The sequence below is a fragment of the Botryllus schlosseri genome, chromosome 13 (genome assembly GCF_051294905.1).
Source record: "Botryllus schlosseri isolate E-star chromosome 13, Bs_hap1, whole genome shotgun sequence".
NCBI classification, from domain to species: Eukaryota; Metazoa; Chordata; class Ascidiacea; order Stolidobranchia; family Styelidae; genus Botryllus; species Botryllus schlosseri.
The window spans coordinates 23,108,657-23,128,054 of NC_137248.1; the positions used below are offsets into that span (position 1 = coordinate 23,108,657).

General features: G+C 38.8%; 1 protein-coding gene and 1 long non-coding RNA gene across 4 annotated transcripts in view; one reads left to right on the plus strand and one right to left on the minus strand.

Moving 5' to 3' along the window:
* Nucleotides 1-1,639: 1,639 nt before the first annotated feature.
* LOC145453853 (uncharacterized) overlaps nucleotides 1,640-19,398 on the minus strand; it is a 21,598-nt gene continuing 3,839 nt past the window's right edge. Inside the window, exons 3-4 of one of the 3 annotated variants that reach the window (XR_013919944.1) lie at nucleotides 6,306-6,427; nucleotides 1,640-2,846 (exon numbers count right to left, since the gene is read on the minus strand). This is a non-coding gene — a long non-coding RNA (uncharacterized LOC145453853). Of the gene's footprint in view, nucleotides 2,847-5,983; nucleotides 6,428-19,398 lie in introns of those variants that run through there. The other 2 variants (XR_013919942.1, XR_013919941.1) reach the window with 2 other exon arrangements.
* Nucleotides 17,397-18,494, plus strand: LOC145454592 (uncharacterized). Its single transcript, XM_080332584.1, has 3 exons — nucleotides 17,397-17,557; nucleotides 17,865-18,032; nucleotides 18,130-18,494. Exons 1-3 carry the CDS (start codon nucleotides 17,426-17,428, stop codon nucleotides 18,322-18,324), a joined length of 495 nt encoding a protein of 164 aa, XP_080188710.1. The 5' UTR covers nucleotides 17,397-17,425; the 3' UTR covers nucleotides 18,325-18,494.

Consider the following 19,398-nt stretch of genomic DNA (forward strand, 5'->3'; position numbering starts at 1 on the left):
TCAACCCCCATTCAAGCCGACTATTGTTGACACTTGATCTCTGTGCTCCAAATTGTTAACACGATGAATCTTTTCACTGCGACTATGATTAATAAATGCGCTTCACGATAACCAATTGATAAATTATGACTAAAGTGATTTTTGACATTGCAAACAAAGTCGAGATTTTGTAGCGTCACATTTTTTGGAACCTGCATTTCGTTTGTATAGCAGATGTTAGTAAGGTTGGTGAACTTATCTTTTTACATATTGCAGCCTAGGGGAGACCGGGGACAATTGTAACACTTTTCGTATTTTCCAACATTACGTGTATTTCTCGTGGAAATTTCACTTCCAAAGTTTTATATAAAGAAGCCAAAAACTCGATAGTTGATATGAAAACTAAATTGGAACTCAATCAACAATCAATCATGGAAATTTTGGGTCGCAAAAATCGCTGCTGAAATGTTACAATCGCCCCGTACCCAGGGGCAATTGTAACACCCTTGCGGGGCAATTGTAACAGTGTTATTTATAACTAAACACAAACTAAATGAACAACGAAAACGGAAGCACAAATTGTAATATTGCATGAAACTAAAGGAAGAGACGTTTGAACGCTTCCAGGCTACGCCCCATCGCATTTATGGCATCTGAATGCAATATCACCCTTCGTGTCTTGTTCAAGCTTAAAGTGTACAAGAGACACATTCATTCCATCATCTCCCTACACATATTCGGCCTCTTCTACCAAGGTTCTGTTGTTCAGCGGGCATAATGGGTTGGTCATTCGGTCACCTGCGAAAGTGCGAAACCGACCTGGCTAACATATCCTGGTTGAATGGGTCGATGATAGTATAGTAAAACGAGGACGCAACATTTTGTGGCGTCAAAGCTATAATTACATTTATCTGTGCTGTAGCAAATTAACATAAATTGTTCATATCAAATATCAAAATGTAAGTGGGCCATGATCAATGTCAGAGGACGAGAATTAAGCCATGACTATTGAAGTTCGACACACTAAAGGTCGATCAACATGAGAAAGGGTGGTTGAATCACGAAAATAACCGAACCCTCAGATTCTCATCACCACTATTGTATGGCCGTTTCGACAGATGATCATGTTAGAATTGGCATCGCAAGGCAGTATCTGTTCTGGTGAACTTCTGGCTGTTGCAAGATTATTCTGCAGTAGATGAATGGTAATACCAACATATGAACAAATACATTCAGAATTGATAACATATTGTAACGGGGCAAAAGTAACAGAGTGTTACGATTGCCCCTGACACGCTCGACCATGATTAGTGTCTCAGTATGGTACCTTCCCGGCGATGCAAGTCCTGTTCCTTCAATCACCACGGTAGACTATAGTAACATTGTTCCAACTACACATATTACGTTGTAACTACTTGAGGTACTATTCGTCTAGACAAATTATTCCAGACCAGAGAAACTTTACTCAAGGGTCAAAAATTTCGTTTTTTGCAAATTATTCCGGGGTTTCGAATCGTAGCTCAACGTAACTTCAGGTATAATAGGAGGGATAACTACTGCATGCGCACTTAAAATATCAAGCTGATTTCTCCATCCTACTAGCGGTGAGGTCGATTGTTACATTTGCCCCTAGTTACATTTGTCCCCGGTCTCCCCTACTTTATAGGCCTACCGTTGTGGACGGCTCATTGGCTGTTCATAATGAATCGTAAGCCGTCCAACGAAACAAATCGTATCAACGTATGGCAATATCCTAACCGAAGTAAGACTTCGTGGGCATTGGTTCTTATATCAAGAAGCGCATGATGAAAAATTGTGATGTAGACATTGTCAGAATGCAGCAGCCAGCAGTGTACGTACAACTTCAGTGTTGCCACCCAACAACTGCTGCTGTTGAACGTTCTTTCTCCATCATTGGCAAGCTACTTTCTACATGAGAATGGAAAGTATCTCTCGTCTTACTGCAACGAATTTCAATTATTTCTACCATAATGCGTGATGTAGCCTAACTACTAGAAGTCTTCATAAGTTCAAATGTCGTGAAAATAAAGTTTTTTCGTGTAAAGATTTGTCAGTTGTTATTTCAAAACGTTTTTCTTCAGGTTAAACTATTTCGTTGGGACATACAGTTCCAACTAGAAATGGAGATGCGCAATACAATCTACCTAATTATGACAAATACAATCGTCAGGCTTAGCGGTGTTCAGTAATGCTCAGCATCCAAGTTTTCTAATTACTAGAGTAGGCTTTGCTTATTTGTACCACATGTTACTCCAGTGGTTATGTTTATATAATTCTTCCACGTCTACCCAACAGTTTTTACACGTTCGATTTCGCAAAGTAGAAAGTAGTTTGATTGTGTGTAGCCTACGGTGACATGTTTAGACAAAACCAGGCCTACAATGTTTACTTGGAAATCGCTAATTCTAATTGTAATAGAGTAAAATTTACGATGTTACTTCTAGAATAGAGATTTACTAACAACGATGGCTACTTCTGGTGATGTGCAAGATATACCCCACAAGATCTCGAGCGACATCAATCAATTACTCAGGGATAAAAAATAGTGTCATTTCGACATTGGCATATTGACTTATGCCAATAACTGTCTTGTGAAACATTGTAATACAGTCCCGATTTTGCTATGATATGGCGCTTGTTCCTTTTCCAACGTTCGCTTATATGCGATTTTCTGTGCGAAACAAGCACACCACGCCTTTTATACGTGGCATCCATTTTCCAATGAACACTTGTCTTCAATCAACAGAGAAATGAGGTCGGTAGTTTGGACGATCGGAACGTTGGGTTCTCGTTTATGTCCGACAGGTAAATATTGGTAATTCTGAGATTCGCGTGCACCAAAGAACCTAGAATACACCCGGCAAACAGTATCAAATTTTATGGTAATTTCAATATACTCATCAGATCTATTTTATATGCAACTTCAATATCACTCCATACATTCCGGTGGCAGCAACAAAAAAGGAATTCGACGGGAACCAATATATACCATTGTATCATCCAAATACGATTCTATGCGTGATTCGCTCGGAAATAGGCTGAAGGGAGGTCACGAGTCTATTCGGAGCCGCAGTGGCGGAGTGGGCTATGTCTGATGCCAATGTAACTAGGGCCTTGAAGATGCAGCTTCGGCTTGCGAGCCGTGCATTTTCACCGGAGCTGGAGTCAATTGTGCGAGGAATAGCTCCGACTCCAATGTATTTCATAAGATGCTTTTCGGCTACTATTGTTGAATTCACCTAATTTTACCGAAACCCTTCACAAAATTCGGAAGTGTTGCCTTTTTCGGTCCTCTTTTTCTTTAACCAGACATGTTGCTGGGGATTTGACAGTAGAAGAGTCACATGTTTATAGCAGCAACCGACTGAGTGACCCAATGGATAGTTATAACACAGGATTTTACGGAGCCGGAGCAGTGGCATCATTGAGCTCCGGAGCTGGAGCTCAGGCTAATTTATGATTAAGGAGAGCTTCGGATCTAGAGCTAGAGCAATTAAACATATATGCCTGCGTTAAAGCCACGAAATGATATTTGAGTCCAGTAGTGCAAAATTGAACATATCCGCTACGGAGACTCTTTGTCCAGGCAAACAATAGCGTAAGAGATTAAATGCCCGTTGCGCGCCGACTAATAACCACTGATCAATTATATATTGATCCACGAATTGTTTTTGTTGTTTATTAAACACAATATTATGTCCTTTAAACCTGTTGCTTCTTTGTAACACGGTCAGGAATTGCGTCAAACATAATAATTATTAATTAATAAAATCTTGTTATGGTGCAGAAAGCAACGCAGGTCTTTAGCAACGCAAGCTAATTAATTTCTTTAACAACCCCAGGAAAAACATCGATTTTGTAACGAACTATATGATATTTACAATATCAATGTAATCGATGGGATTTCGTACCAAGAAAACAGTCAATAACAGTATACAAAATTCACCACAGCAACAAAGCTCAAAAGTCATATATGTCAATTTCAGGATGAAACTAATTCTATGGCGTTAGAGGTAGTATTTTGGTCACTAGAGAGGTTCGCAAGATAGAAATTAACAATGAATTTGACACATAGTGCAACGATTAGTATACGCTGAAACGCAGATCTCAGATCATAATCTACAAGTTGTTATAAGATAGTAGTTATTGAACATTTTAGACAGCGACCCAAATCTAAGTTTTATCAGAATCTCGCGACCCCACCCTCGCACATCGAAATAATTCATTTTTAATGTTAGTATACTGAGTTTATACGGTCACGGTCATATTTGAAATGGAAAAGATGCAGAGAACCAATTGAACAATACGAAGTTCTAAGAAACATGTCTGACGCACGCGATTTCTAATTGGCATTATTCTGTTCCAGACGTTTCGACGATCGACGAACCTATTAAAATGGAAGCTTTTGGCCAACCATCGACGGTCGTTTAGGGCCAAGGTTATACCGGCGCAAGTTACAGCTTTCCTGGGACGGCCAAAATCAGTTTGCGTAAAACCAAATTGTGTAATATAAGATCAGCACATTTTCTTGATCATCTCAAACACTTTGCTACGTGTCTTATTTATTCCATATGAAGTACTCAACACGGTGACTTTGGACGGATATGCACAAACTACGTGCAGGAGATCGACCGAAGTGCGAAGAGATATAATTTTGTCGCAACCTATTTAGCAATTATTATTACAGACATAGAAGATCGATCGCATGCGGTCGCGACCCCAAATTTATACCCTTACTTATGTTATAACTCATGTTATAAGACATTGATAACAAACAAGAATTTGCTCCATCCATGTCGTCGTCATAAGTCATTATTTACAAGCATCACCAGCGGTGTTCCGTGGCTACTAGTATTCCGACAATGCCTTCACTTTACAGCTATGGGCTATGGCCACGGGCAAAAGATTTCCGTTTGTGGATGTTTAGTGACTCTCTGTTGTGACCTTTCACCAGTAATGACGCAATAGCAAGAACGACATCCGGAACATATATAAGTGTGTAAAACATACATATAGGGTGTAAATAGTTTAGTAATTCTTTAAGGGATGAAATACTATTTCAGCTCTATTTTAGTACTCCACAACTCTACACAGTAGGAAATTAAAAGCAGAAAGCTTTTATGTATGAGGAAAACTTTGCTGCACCATGCTGTTCTACAAGACGGAAGCAATTTCACCGCAGTAAAAGCAACTGATATGACACGGTCTGAAGTTCATTGTCGATTGTTAATGGATTGATCGACTTTTCGTCACCATATTCACTCATATTTTGTTCAAAGGAACAAAGTACTAATTATTGCAGTGACGGGCAACATACGGCCCGCGACATGATTTTGAGCGGCCGCAAGACAGTTTCCGCGCGGTCTTACATTATATAGTGGCCCGCAGCCACAGTCTGCCACAATCAGCCACTCCTTGCTTTCAACTTCAAATTTCAGTGATTGTAGGTTATTCTCATGCGTGGGTGTGTGTATATCGTGCGAGATTGGTTCTTAGGCGTATGTTTGTCAACACGGGAAGGCTTGCAGTACCGGCATTCACGCATGAACTCAAGCCTCATGAATTGATATGTAGGCAATAATGAAAAGGCATATCCAAACCCTCGTTCGTATACAGTACATTCTACTAGAGGCGCGAAACATACAGTCCACGAAGGGATTTTGACAGTTTTCGGTCTTACGTGATAATATTGTTACAGTCTGCCGCAAATCTACACTACTTAATTGCTTAGCACGTCAAATAATAGTGACTGTATGTTATTCTTTCTTTTTTTTCTGACACAAACAATAGTGATTGTTAATTTCACTTTAGTTCTTTGTTCTCTTTGCGTTCTACATGCAGCCAAAGTTTAAATAACTTGATGACAACTTTGATTGACCAGTTGACGACAGATGTCTCATTGGCTTCAACGGCTATTGAAGTAGCAGCCTACATTACGTTATTAAATTCATTGTATAGCCTACTGTTTTGGTTTCCATGCTTCAAACTTGAAGTTTACATTAAATAAGATTATTCCTAGGTGGATAAATACGCGTTTAATGTATTGATTTAGGAATCCGACCCGCCGACTGCAAAAGTTACACGCCTCTGGTTTATTGTCTCATATCTTGATGATTGGAATTGCTATCCGGTGTCCGAATTGTCCGGGGTTTTTACATGCAATTTTCACTTTTGTTCCGTTTCCGAGCATCTTGGCAGAATAAAGCCGGGGCGACTGAACTTGAGTAAAAACGCTGACTATTTCTACCATTTCTTGAAGCTTGTGCAGATTTTTACGCATGACAATATAAATCGAAGGCACTTACGTGATGTGATTCTTGTAGTTACGTAAGCTGTGCAATTACAAGGAAGCTGCGTTTGTCCACGTTAATTTTCTACGTTTCTCTACGTGGAATCCATTGCTTAACTGCTGTGATGTAGATTAAACCTTAGTGAAAATGTAATATATTACACCAACAGGTGTGGAATCTCTAAAATAGGACTGGGGGCCATAGCAAATGATAAAACGATCGTGTGCCATCTCGCACAGAATACTATTAAACGGCATCAACTACTCCTCTCTTCATGGGGGCAGTCATGAGGCTTCAAATAGCCTACCCTTTGATTTTGATCACTGATGTTTAAATTCTCTCTTAGGTACAACGGAATCATCAGACATTTTAGACAACCATGCGTTTAGACAACAATGAGGATTCTAGCTATCCGTACACAGCAATGACTTTTCCGGATAAATCCTAATCTATATTGCAAATCCCAATCGACCATCAGTTTTCCAGGAAAATATAAATTGGTTTCACATGTTCCGGTCATTCCAAAACCCGAATTACATATTCAAATGAATCAAAATCCTAAACGTAAAGATGCTTCCATATAAACCGCAGTCGCGTATACAAGAAGGACAAATCCCACAAAATATAATCATTATATAATCGAGGCAATATGTCATCACAACACTATATCAATACACGTGTGGCGAAGGAGATTAACCAGGATGAAATCCTAGCACACGGCTGTAGACATCAGCCGCAGTTGACGCTCGCAAAGCAACCTTTTCTAATGTTTATCATATACTATTGTATGAACTAGGACTACGTACTATATTAAACTAATGCAGGGTTTTTCGTCCTGCCATGGACCAGTAATTGCCCACAGAGCTTATGGTGTATCGTATGGATTTCCAGACCATCCCTATTTACTTGTCCTAATGTGGAAGGGCAATGACACGGCACCTAGTAATGACGGCGTAGTGAGGGCTACTAGACCACTCGAAAGTGGAGCCACCGTTTTTGCAGTCATCATCTTACCAAACAGGCCGTGGTGAGGACAGTAGTAAGGATAAGGAATTTTATTGCAGGCCAATCCCAGAAGGCCACGTCGCCCTAATTGCCACGTCTATATGACGCCCATTACCGCACCTATAGGACACCCCTTGCCACATCATCCACCAATTGCCGCACCTATATGACGCCCATTGCCACATCATCCGCCTATATAACGCCCATTGCTACATCATCATGATTATGCGTATTGAGCTGTTTTTGAGAATATGAATTCTCGCGTAATACACTAAACTTTGAACTAGATTTCATAACGTCATCACAGAGGAATCAGCCAACTATCTTGATCTAGGTTGTAGGTTCGAAGCCTGTAGTCACCGCATTTCATACGATTCAGCACCTTTCATGTTTCCTAACTTTTACTCGCTCTCATTGAAATAGCATTGTATAGTGTACGATTTTATTTCGAAAAAAGAGCATATCAATGATATCGTTGATCGTTATTGCGTCGATTCGCGTGCTGAAATCCTCCAGATCGGTTGATGTTTCGAGGTACACCGCTTTGCTGGCATCCGACGCTGCGATCCGAGTTCTTGCGTTCGATCTGTCCGTTTTGTTTGATGTAGCGATCACTGGCTTGTAGTATATACGATACGAGCGGAAGTTCGGGATTAGGAACAACTACGCTGGGCGAATAGATGACGAATCGACTTGATAATATGAACCCCTACGCTTCTGATGCATGATTTTTTGTGATAAGTACCTAGGTAACATTCAGAGTCTGCAACGATTGTTTGGATATACATTATAGCAATACCCCACAAAACTATAGGCGGTTATATTACTCTATTGGTCAGAGATAACTCATCCGTCCATATTTTTAAACTTGATTTTATGTATACAAGTTACTGTCTCTGCAGCCTCCACATTTTACGACTTATTTTCATTAGACGCAGGCAAGCGATTCTCCAGTTCGGAGCTACGGAAACACATCACTCGCATGTGCGCGTTCCGAATAGTCTTGTAGAATTTTCTAAAGTCGTAACAGCTTAGTAGCATATACGCGAATCCCAAGGTGAAAATAATCGAACGAACTATAGCCGTAGGCGTGCGATTCGCAGGGCTTTATTTATACAAACTCTATCGATGCCTGTACGCGAACCCCAGCGTTAAAACGATTAGGTCTAATTAACACGTTCTGAAGCCGAAAATTTAGTCAACATCATTGAGATAGCCATGATTTGAAGATGGTGATCGAGCGTGACAATAGCACTCGCCAAGGTTAGACAAACATAACCTTAAACTACTCTCTACTTCACAAAATATAAAGTTATAAAAGTAAGCAGATTGCTATGAAAACCGGTGAAATAGAAGTAAAAGTAGCCTAGAAACATAACTACTTAATGAAAAATCGTGATTCTTGAAGTGACCACATTTCATACGATTCAGTCCTTTTCATGTCACTAGAATAAGGTGATTAAACTGACAGTGAAACGCCGCCGGCGTCTTATAACGTAATAATGTAAGCTGCGTCGGGTGCTGCTATAATGTTAGGAGCGAATATAGTAGAAAGTTCACGTCTGGACATCTGTAAGCAGGTGCGCATACTACCGTAGTAAAACGCATAACAGAATTCACGCAAAAGTCGATATTGCTTTGTGATGCTTTTGATGTTGTTCCATACCGATTGGGAAGATAGGACTCCTAATTTCCTAACTAACTACATAATCCCTAGTAACGTAGTCAGATGCATAACGGAATTTACGCAAAATCGGTATTGCTCTGCGATAATTTTGACCACTATGTTTTGATAATAACTTGCTTCCGAGAAATAAATAACATTCATTATACGTTAGATGATACTTTTCCTTGATATTCTATTATGTGTATTTAGGGCTAATGCGACATCACTATATTGGCGACAGGCCCGATTTGAACACACTAATTTTGCGAATTAAACTTATCGCCCAACACGGACACTCAATGAAGAGCACCCGGAGACCCGCATAAATGCTCCACAATTCTCGACATATAATATACTGAGCATATAATAAGCTAACAAAACCTATACTTGAGTACTCCGAAATGTACAAGTACTTTAACTTTACACGACGTTTTTGTAAAATGAATACTAATTTTAATGGAAAATAAAAATTATGTACTCAAGTAGGTTTTTGTCTACACGCACCAACTACTCAAGTGTTTATGACACAGGAATGATTCATTAAGTATACCGCTCGACGATATCCAACTGGCATTGATGCTTTCGATACAGCGCAGTATGTATAACGTCACGCTGATCAATTCAATTTCAACAATGGGACCCGCGCACAATTATATGGCTGGATTTTCGTTGAATATTGACGACACCCACAAATCGAAAGATCTCTTTTTCTTGCACATCTATGATGCAATTATCCTTCCAATGACTACGAATAACTTGAGATTCCGCAGGATTAATATCCGAATCAAATAATACGAGCGTATCTTTTCCAGCTTTCAAAACTTGCACTGACGCGTTCGGTCTATGTCGCAACACTACAATATGTGGCCATACAAAACGATGTATAGTTATTTTTTGTAGTACCATCCCTACGACTTATTTCAGATCGCAGTTTACTGAGTAGAGCTTAATACTAATACCTGCATAATTTTTTGCATGTCTAGAATAAGGGTAATTAAATCGATAGTAAAACGCCAGCGGCGACTAATAACGTTATAATGTAAGCTGCGACGGTGCTACTATAATGTTAGGAGCTATTAAAGCCGAATACGCTGAAGTATAGCATAGATTTTGCATATAAAATGTATACACAAATTTCCTGTTAAGGGTAGGCTCTGCGAAGCTGCTTATGCCTCGATGATCATAGTACTTATGAGCTATTGGATAGTGCATATACAATGTATCATATAGAACTTCGTCACTTTCGGTTCGAATATGTCCAAGATTACTGCTAGTGATATATACGTCATAATGGATCGGATTGACCCGATGAACTGGTATAGGTTTGCACGCGAAAAACTTGAGCTATCTGACAATGAAATTGCCGAATGCCAATACATGGATTGCTATAACTTAACTGAGCAACGATATCAGATGATACAGTTATGGATTCGTAAAAATGGTCGTGACGCTACGATGAACAAACTTAAAGAATTAGTTTACAGTTGTCTGTATCAGATACCTTCGAATAGCAATTCAACTGTTCTGTTGGATTGAGAGACATAACGTACTAAGAGGAAAATAATATTGTGTAGACTGGAGAATAATGAAGATGCTCTCAGAAGACTTCAATATCGGTTTATACGCAATCATATGCTCATGTATGCGAAGCTGGTATTGCTTTTACATCGCAAATCAAAAAAAGGATTCTGATATCAAGAAAGTATGCCAAGATCTGAAAGAAGCTCTACACCTTGTTCTGGACGATTAGTTAATGTGCTTGCCCGTTATTACCTCAAATAAACTGAACATGTGTATTTAATTGTGTAAAATGTGTTATAAAAGTCAGTCTACGGAAGTGAATAGACAAGTCTGGACCTGTCTATGATGATGTGGCAATGGATGATGTGGCACTATAGGCGTGGCACTTGATGATGTGGCGCAGATGATGTGGCAATGGGTGTGCTATAGGTGCGGGAATGGGTGGATGATGTGGCAAGGGGGTGTCCTATAGGTGCGACAGAAAAACACACATATTTGACCGTAACATGGTCTTAGTATGAACCGACATGCATCCGACTTATGGAAAAATGTGTCGCACACTATTTCACCGAGATTACAACCCTTTCACGGATTCTCGCTAGTTAGATGCTTGCTACAACTCGCAATTTATCAACTTTAGGTCGTGAGTAAAGCAAGAATTCATAGACTAACATCCATCTCAAATCCGAAGTGCATACCCGCGTAATTATAAGCAAATTTAGTGCGAATCTATACGATAACAGAAAACTTGCATATACATTCGAATTTGTGCGACTTCGGCTTGCGTGAACATAGCATATACCTATACATAGTCAATTTTAATAACAGATTTACTGTGTTAAACATTGAATTCCTACCTTTATAGCTGGTACGCGGTTATAGGACATACCAAATCCAAATCCACCATACCATATCCCATCACACATTTCATGATGGAACAACTTTAAAACGAACGCGGCTCTACATCGACTTTTTGCGTACATCTGTTTTGCGGGAGCGTATAGCACGTAATTTCTACAGCTACGTAAAGAAATTGTTAGGGTTACCCAGAATACATTGCAGGTCAAATTTGATTCGATTACGAGCATTATAACGACAGAGATTTACGATAGTGTAAAATGAGCTACCTTATGACATCAAATTTCGTCTTCTCTCCAAGTGGAAATATCATGTTCTATAATATTGTCCATACCGAACAAATATAAATTTGCCTGTGCTGTTGCTTTGCAAGAATACTTCGCTCACATAGTAACCAATTTCTGGTGGATTCCGAATCGATATAGACAGAAATGCGGAAAGTTACATTGGCATGTCTTAACTTCTACCAATATGTAGGCCTACCTACCTATAATCATATCAGGCCGTAGCGCTCACGCAAAGCATTATCAAGTAAAGGAAAATCTCCTAATTCTCATCTAGATACATATTTATTCGGAAAATATCCCCTTACAGGGTGAGAACAGTTGTTTTCTCAAGGTCTTCATATCTTCCCCACTCAAGCGCGGTAAGACTAGTTTGACTTTGCGGCATTCAGGATTATATCTCGCGAAGCTCTGAATGGAATTCACGTATTTCTCATCGATTCTCGTTCTATCGCTATCACTGAGGTCGATTGCCTTTAGCTGTTAATTGAATAATAGGAGATTTATATCAATTTAAAAATGCAGAAACGAACTACATCGCTATATCGGGATCTATGATTGAGCAGAAAGATCTTACCGTATCGCATCGTTTTCCCATCTCTTCGCTCAGATTCCTGATTTGCACGGAAAGCATCTTGCAATTACACAGATTAAATTCTTCCACACGGGATTTGCACAGGACTTTAGTTACTGTTTTGTAGCAGGATGAAATGCCAGGATTTCTACTTAAATCCAGCGAATGCAGCTAAAACATGGTGTGATGTTCAGATAGTTTACGAGACTACAAACGGCTCGAAGGCCGTAATAGATTAGTCATAATATTATTTACCGACGGTTAAGCAATTTTTTGCGATTTCTACTCCTAATAGCAAAAACTTATTCAACACCGAAGAAGATAATGAAGCTCGTGATCAGAAACACTTTATTGATGATGAAAATTCTATCGAACAATGAAATGTCATGCTTCAATATGACTAAAACTCACATAAGCATTACACTGTGATTGAATATTTCAGTTAGAAAAACAAAACAGATCTAGTTCAAATGATCACCTCATAAATTCCGAGACCATTATTTAACGAGATTAGTGAGTCTTCATCCAATTCGCAAGCTGAAAGTCGAACTGTTTTCGTGTAATGCTTTCTTACGAAGCATCCAATTTCTTTCAAGCCCGCCGGTTCCATATCGACATTGTAACTCAGATCAAGGCTTTCAACCTATGAATCCACCAATTTATATCAAAATGATCCACAAAACTATAGAAACGAGCGAGTACCTCAATATCAGGAAAACTTTGAAAAGCGCGAATTTCCTCGGGTGTAAGGTCACATCCTTTCATGATAGAGCAACCGCCTCGTCTTTACAAAGTAAGGCAGGCAGCGCGATCATACACTCTTCATCCAGCTGATTGTAACTAATGTCAAGATATTGGAGCTAAAAAAATATCGGAAACTGTAAATTTACGATCAGCAATGATCGGTCATAAAAAATTCGAACTTATAACAGAAAAAAATGTTGTTTAGTCACTCACGTCATATTATAGGCTAAATATGCTAAGATTAAACTAGAATTTCCCTCATTCATCTCTACACAGCCGCTCATACAGAATGTGATCATTAACAACTGTACCCAGCAATAATCGCACAGACCTTAATGTTTTTGAGCTGCATAGCAATGAAATCTGTTGACTGCAAGCGCGAGTTCACAACTGACAAATATGTTAGATCGCTCGAAATAATAGTCCCGAGTTGCGTAAAGTTAATGTTCTCCCTGTAGCTGAGATCGAGGTTTTTCAATTTCACCTACGGAAATGAGGTATTAGGAAATATCACTTCGAGAGGCTCTATACTAGATTAGCGCCTAGCTTTTTCCATCACCAATACCTGATGGTGCTGGATAAGTTTACTCAAAATAATCAGAAAATCTTCGGATCCACCACTTTCTTGCAGATTGAGCTCTGTCGAAGCACACTGCTTCATCAGCTCGCAGATTAATGGGATGAGTTTTTCAATGTCGTTGTGTGCTGTAACGCTGAGTTTTCTTATTTCGACCTGAACGAGCGCAAAACTTAACGCATAAAACGCTAAATGATCTATGAACAGCCTAACACTGATCAACTCTGACTATAGTCTATCTAGTAAGGCTATCGAGACTAATGCCTATACCAGTAGCAAATGAGCATTATTCGCTGCGATACCACCAATTCGCGCCTTAACACAATAGTAATACAGAACAATGCGATAACGATAAAGCTGTATCTCAATATTTTACGGATAACATATACTGAAATAGAACGTGAATTTATAATGATCAATGACTACGAGCGGAATGTGCGAAGGCGTATACCCCAGATTCAAATCCGCGAATTTTATCCAATAGAATCTTGAAGAGGTTTTCATTGAGATGACATTGACGAAATTCTAACTCATACACGTGAGATTGACGAATAAGAGAATTCGCGATATTATTTATGTCCAATTCAGTCATAGTTTGGTGATAGAGCCCATAAGGAATTTTCACTTCATCATGATCCGTAAGTACTAATTCATGGTACATCCTCTTTTCAGCTTGATGATGTAGATTACCCTAAAATTATTTACTTTTATAACTCTATATTCTATGATGTAAAAGTAGTATCATAAACGCTATCGGATGATATTCAACGTCGAGCAATTCTTCTCGAATATAAGTACAAGTAGCGATTTAAAGGTGCGTAAGTAAATGTTTGTAGACTATCTCAACCTCTAGCGTTCAGAGACGATGAGTAGAGAAGTACTGAGTACTCAAGTAGGTTTTCCCTACATACAGAAAATACTGGAATGTTGGTGATATAGGATCGTTTCTACTTCAAGACTGTTTCAGTATTAAACAAAAAATAGACCCCTGAATACTAACTTTTTAGTTATGCAATAGCGATTACAAAGTAAGTAACTAACTGAATATGTTTGTCGACTATATGTCCACTTCTAGCGTTCAGAGATGTTGAGCAGAGAAGTATATGTACTTCTTTAAAGTACTCAAGTAGGTTTTGTCTACACGTACCAACTGCTCAAGTGTTTATGGCGCAGGAATGATTCATTAAGTATAGTGCAAGCAGGCCAAACCTGAACTTGAGTACTCCAAAATGTACAAGTACCTCGCTATGTACTCCTTCCACGTAAAAAGTGGCTAGGTTTTAGACTACTTTATCGTTACTTGACAGTTCCAGTTTTAGATAAAATTTGGTAAGACTTTAAATTTTAAAGTAGTTTGAGCTTACGTTTGTATCACCTTGACATTATCAGACATTCAAATTATATTATCACCTAATACAGAAGTTAACACGTCAATGTGCTTCGGAATTCATGAGAAATTGCATACTAAGAGAAGTATATTCTTGTATACACAATAGTGGAGAGAATCTTTAAAATGTAGTAAGCAGGCCGATGGGTATTCGTTGAGTTGTATAAGCATAAAAACATTCCCGCGCGTCTTAGTATTAGGTGTTAGGGAAGGGAAAAGTTTAGGTTTAGGAGCGCGCGGGAATGTTTTTATGCTTATACAACTCAACGAATACCCATCGGCCTGCTTACTACATTTTAAAGATTCTCTCCACTATTGTGTATACAAGAATATACTTCTCTTAGTATGCAATTTCTCATGAATTCCGAAGCACATTGACGTGTTAACTTCTGTATTAGGTGATAATATAATTTGAATGTCTGATAATGTCAAGGTGATACAAACGTAAGCTCAAACTACTTTAAAATTTAAAGTCTTACCAAATTTTATCTAAAACTGGAACTGTCAAGTAACGATAAAGTAGTCTAAAACCTAGCCACTTTTTACGTGAAAGGAGTACATAGCGAGGTACTTGTACATTTTGGAGTACTCAAGTTCAGGTTTGGCCTGCTTGCACTATACTTAATGAATCATTCCTGCGCCATAAACACTTGAGCAGTTGGTACGTGTAGACAAAACCTACTTGAGTACTTTAAAGAAGTACATATACTTCTCTGCTCAACATCTCTGAACGCTAGAAGTGGACATATAGTCGACAAACATATTCAGTTAGTTACTTACTTTGTAATCGCTATTGCATAACTAAAAAGTTAGTATTCAGGGGTCTATTTTTTGTTTAATACTGAAACAGTCTTGAAGTAGAAACGATCCTATATCACCAACATTCCAGTATTTTCTGTATGTAGGGAAAACCTACTTGAGTACTCAGTACTTCTCTACTCATCGTCTCTGAACGCTAGAGGTGGAGATAGTCTACAAACATTTACTTACGCACCTTTAAATCGCTACTTGTACTTATATTCGAGAAGAATTGCTCGACGTTGAATATCATCCGATAGCGTTTATGATACTACTTTTACATCATAGAATATAGAGTTATAAAAGTAAATAATTTTAGGGTAATCTACATCATCAAGCTGAAAAGAGGATGTACCATGAATTAGTACTTACGGATCATGATGAAGTGAAAATTCCTTATGGGCTCTATCACCAAACTATGACTGAATTGGACATAAATAATATCGCGAATTCTCTTATTCGTCAATCTCACGTGTATGAGTTAGAATTTCGTCAATGTCATCTCAATGAAAACCTCTTCAAGATTCTATTGGATAAAATTCGCGGATTTGAATCTGGGGTATACGCCTTCGCACATTCCGCTCGTAGTCATTGATCATTATAAATTCACGTTCTATTTCAGTATATGTTATCCGTAAAATATTGAGATACAGCTTTATCGTTATCGCATTGTTCTGTATTACTATTGTGTTAAGGCGCGAATTGGTGGTATCGCAGCGAATAATGCTCATTTGCTACTGGTATAGGCATTAGTCTCGATAGCCTTACTAGATAGACTATAGTCAGAGTTGATCAGTGTTAGGCTGTTCATAGATCATTTAGCGTTTTATGCGTTAAGTTTTGCGCTCGTTCAGGTCGAAATAAGAAAACTCAGCGTTACAGCACACAACGACATTGAAAAACTCATCCCATTAATCTGCGAGCTGATGAAGCAGTGTGCTTCGACAGAGCTCAATCTGCAAGAAAGTGGTGGATCCGAAGATTTTCTGATTATTTTGAGTAAACTTATCCAGCACCATCAGGTATTGGTGATGGAAAAAGCTAGGCGCTAATCTAGTATAGAGCCTCTCGAAGTGATATTTCCTAATACCTCATTTCCGTAGGTGAAATTGAAAAACCTCGATCTCAGCTACAGGGAGAACATTAACTTTACGCAACTCGGGACTATTATTTCGAGCGATCTAACATATTTGTCAGTTGTGAACTCGCGCTTGCAGTCAACAGATTTCATTGCTATGCAGCTCAAAAACATTAAGGTCTGTGCGATTATTGCTGGGTACAGTTGTTAATGATCACATTCTGTATGAGCGGCTGTGTAGAGATGAATGAGGGAAATTCTAGTTTAATCTTAGCATATTTAGCCTATAATATGACGTGAGTGACTAAACAACATTTTTTTCTGTTATAAGTTCGAATTTTTTATGACCGATCATTGCTGATCGTAAATTTACAGTTTCCGATATTTTTTTAGCTCCAATATCTTGACATTAGTTACAATCAGCTGGATGAAGAGTGTATGATCGCGCTGCCTGCCTTACTTTGTAAAGACGAGGCGGTTGCTCTATCATGAAAGGATGTGACCTTACACCCGAGGAAATTCGCGCTTTTCAAAGTTTTCCTGATATTGAGGTACTCGCTCGTTTCTATAGTTTTGTGGATCATTTTGATATAAATTGGTGGATTCATAGGTTGAAAGCCTTGATCTGAGTTACAATGTCGATATGGAACCGGCGGGCTTGAAAGAAATTGGATGCTTCGTAAGAAAGCATTACACGAAAACAGTTCGACTTTCAGCTTGCGAATTGGATGAAGACTCACTAATCTCGTTAAATAATGGTCTCGGAATTTATGAGGTGATCATTTGAACTAGATCTGTTTTGTTTTTCTAACTGAAATATTCAATCACAGTGTAATGCTTATGTGAGTTTTAGTCATATTGAAGCATGACATTTCATTGTTCGATAGAATTTTCATCATCAATAAAGTGTTTCTGATCACGAGCTTCATTATCTTCTTCGGTGTTGAATAAGTTTTTGCTATTAGGAGTAGAAATCGCAAAAAATTGCTTAACCGTCGGTAAATAATATTATGACTAATCTATTACGGCCTTCGAGCCGTTTGTAGTCTCGTAAACTATCTGAACATCACACCATGTTTTAGCTGCATTCGCTGGATTTAAGTAGAAATCCTGGCATTTCATCCTGCTACAAAACAGTAACTAAAGTCCTGTGCAATTCCCGTGTGGAAGAATTTAATCTGTGTAATTGCAAGATGCTTTCCGTGCAAATCAGGAATCTGAGCGAAGAGATGGGAAAACGATGCGATACGGTAAGATCTTTCTGCTCAATCATAGATCCCGATATAGCGATGTAGTTCGTTTCTGCATTTTTAAATTGATATAAATCTCCTATTATTCAATTAACAGCTAAAGGCAATCGACCTCAGTGATAGCGATAGAACGAGAATCGATGAGAAATACGTGAATTCCATTCAGAGCTTCGCGAGATATAATCCTGAATGCCGCAAAGTCAAACTAGTCTTACCGCGCTTGAGTGGGGAAGATATGAAGACCTTGAGAAAACAACTGTTCTCACCCTGTAAGGGGATATTTTCCGAATAAATATGTATCTAGATGAGAATTAGGAGATTTTCCTTTACTTGATAATGCTTTGCGTGAGCGCTACGGCCTGATATGATTATAGGTAGGTAGGCCTACATATTGGTAGAAGTTAAGACATGCCAATGTAACTTTCCGCATTTCTGTCTATATCGATTCGGAATCCACCAGAAATTGGTTACTATGTGAGCGAAGTATTCTTGCAAAAGCAACAGCACAGGCAAATTTATATTTGTTCGGTATGGACAATATTATAGAACATGATATTTCCACTTGGAGAGAAGACGAAATTGATGTCATAAGGTAGCTCATTTTACACTATCGTAAATCTCTGTCGTTATAATGCTCGTAATCGAATCAAATTTGACCTGCAATGTATTCTGGGTAACCCTAACAATTTCTTTACGTAGCTGTAGAAATTACGTGCTATACGCTCCCGCAAAACAGATGTACGCAAAAAGTCGATGTAGAGCCGCGTTCGTTTTAAAGTTGTTCCATCATGAAATGTGTGATGGGATATGGTATGGTGGATTTGGATTTGGTATGTCCTATAACCGCGTACCAGCTATAAAGGTAGGAATTCAATGTTTAACACAGTAAATCTGTTATTAAAATTGACTATGTATAGGTATATGCTATGTTCACGCAAGCCGAAGTCGCACAAATTCGAATGTATATGCAAGTTTTCTGTTATCGTATAGATTCGCACTAAATTTGCTTATAATTACGCGGGTATGCACTTCGGATTTGAGATTGGATGTTAGTCTATGAATTCTTGCTTTACTCACGACCTAAAGTTGATAAATTGCGAGTTGTAGCAAGCATCTAACTAGCGAGAATCCGTGAAAGGGTTGTAATCTCGGTGAAATAGTGTGCGACACATTTTTCCATAAGTCGGATGCATGTCGGTTCATACTAAGACCATGTTACGGTCAAATATGTGTGTTTTTCTGTCGCACCTATAGGACACCCCCTTGCCACATCATCCACCATTCCCGCACCTATAGCACACCCATTGCCACATCATCTGCGCACATCATCAAGTGCCACGCCTATAGTGCCACATCATCCATTGCA

What these genes read in the sequence shown, in the direction of transcription:
- LOC145454592 (XM_080332584.1), top strand. Translation starts at nt 17,426, where the DNA reads ATGGAACCGGCGGGCTTGAAAGAAATTGGATGCTTCGTAAGAAAGCAT. An exon ending in ATGGTCTCGGAATTTATGAG is followed by an intron (nt 17,558 to 17,864) that starts GTGATCATTTGA and finishes ACCATGTTTTAG; the next exon opens with CTGCATTCGCTGGATTTAAG. An exon ending in TGGGAAAACGATGCGATACG is followed by an intron (nt 18,033 to 18,129) that starts GTAAGATCTTTC and finishes TTCAATTAACAG; the next exon opens with CTAAAGGCAATCGACCTCAG.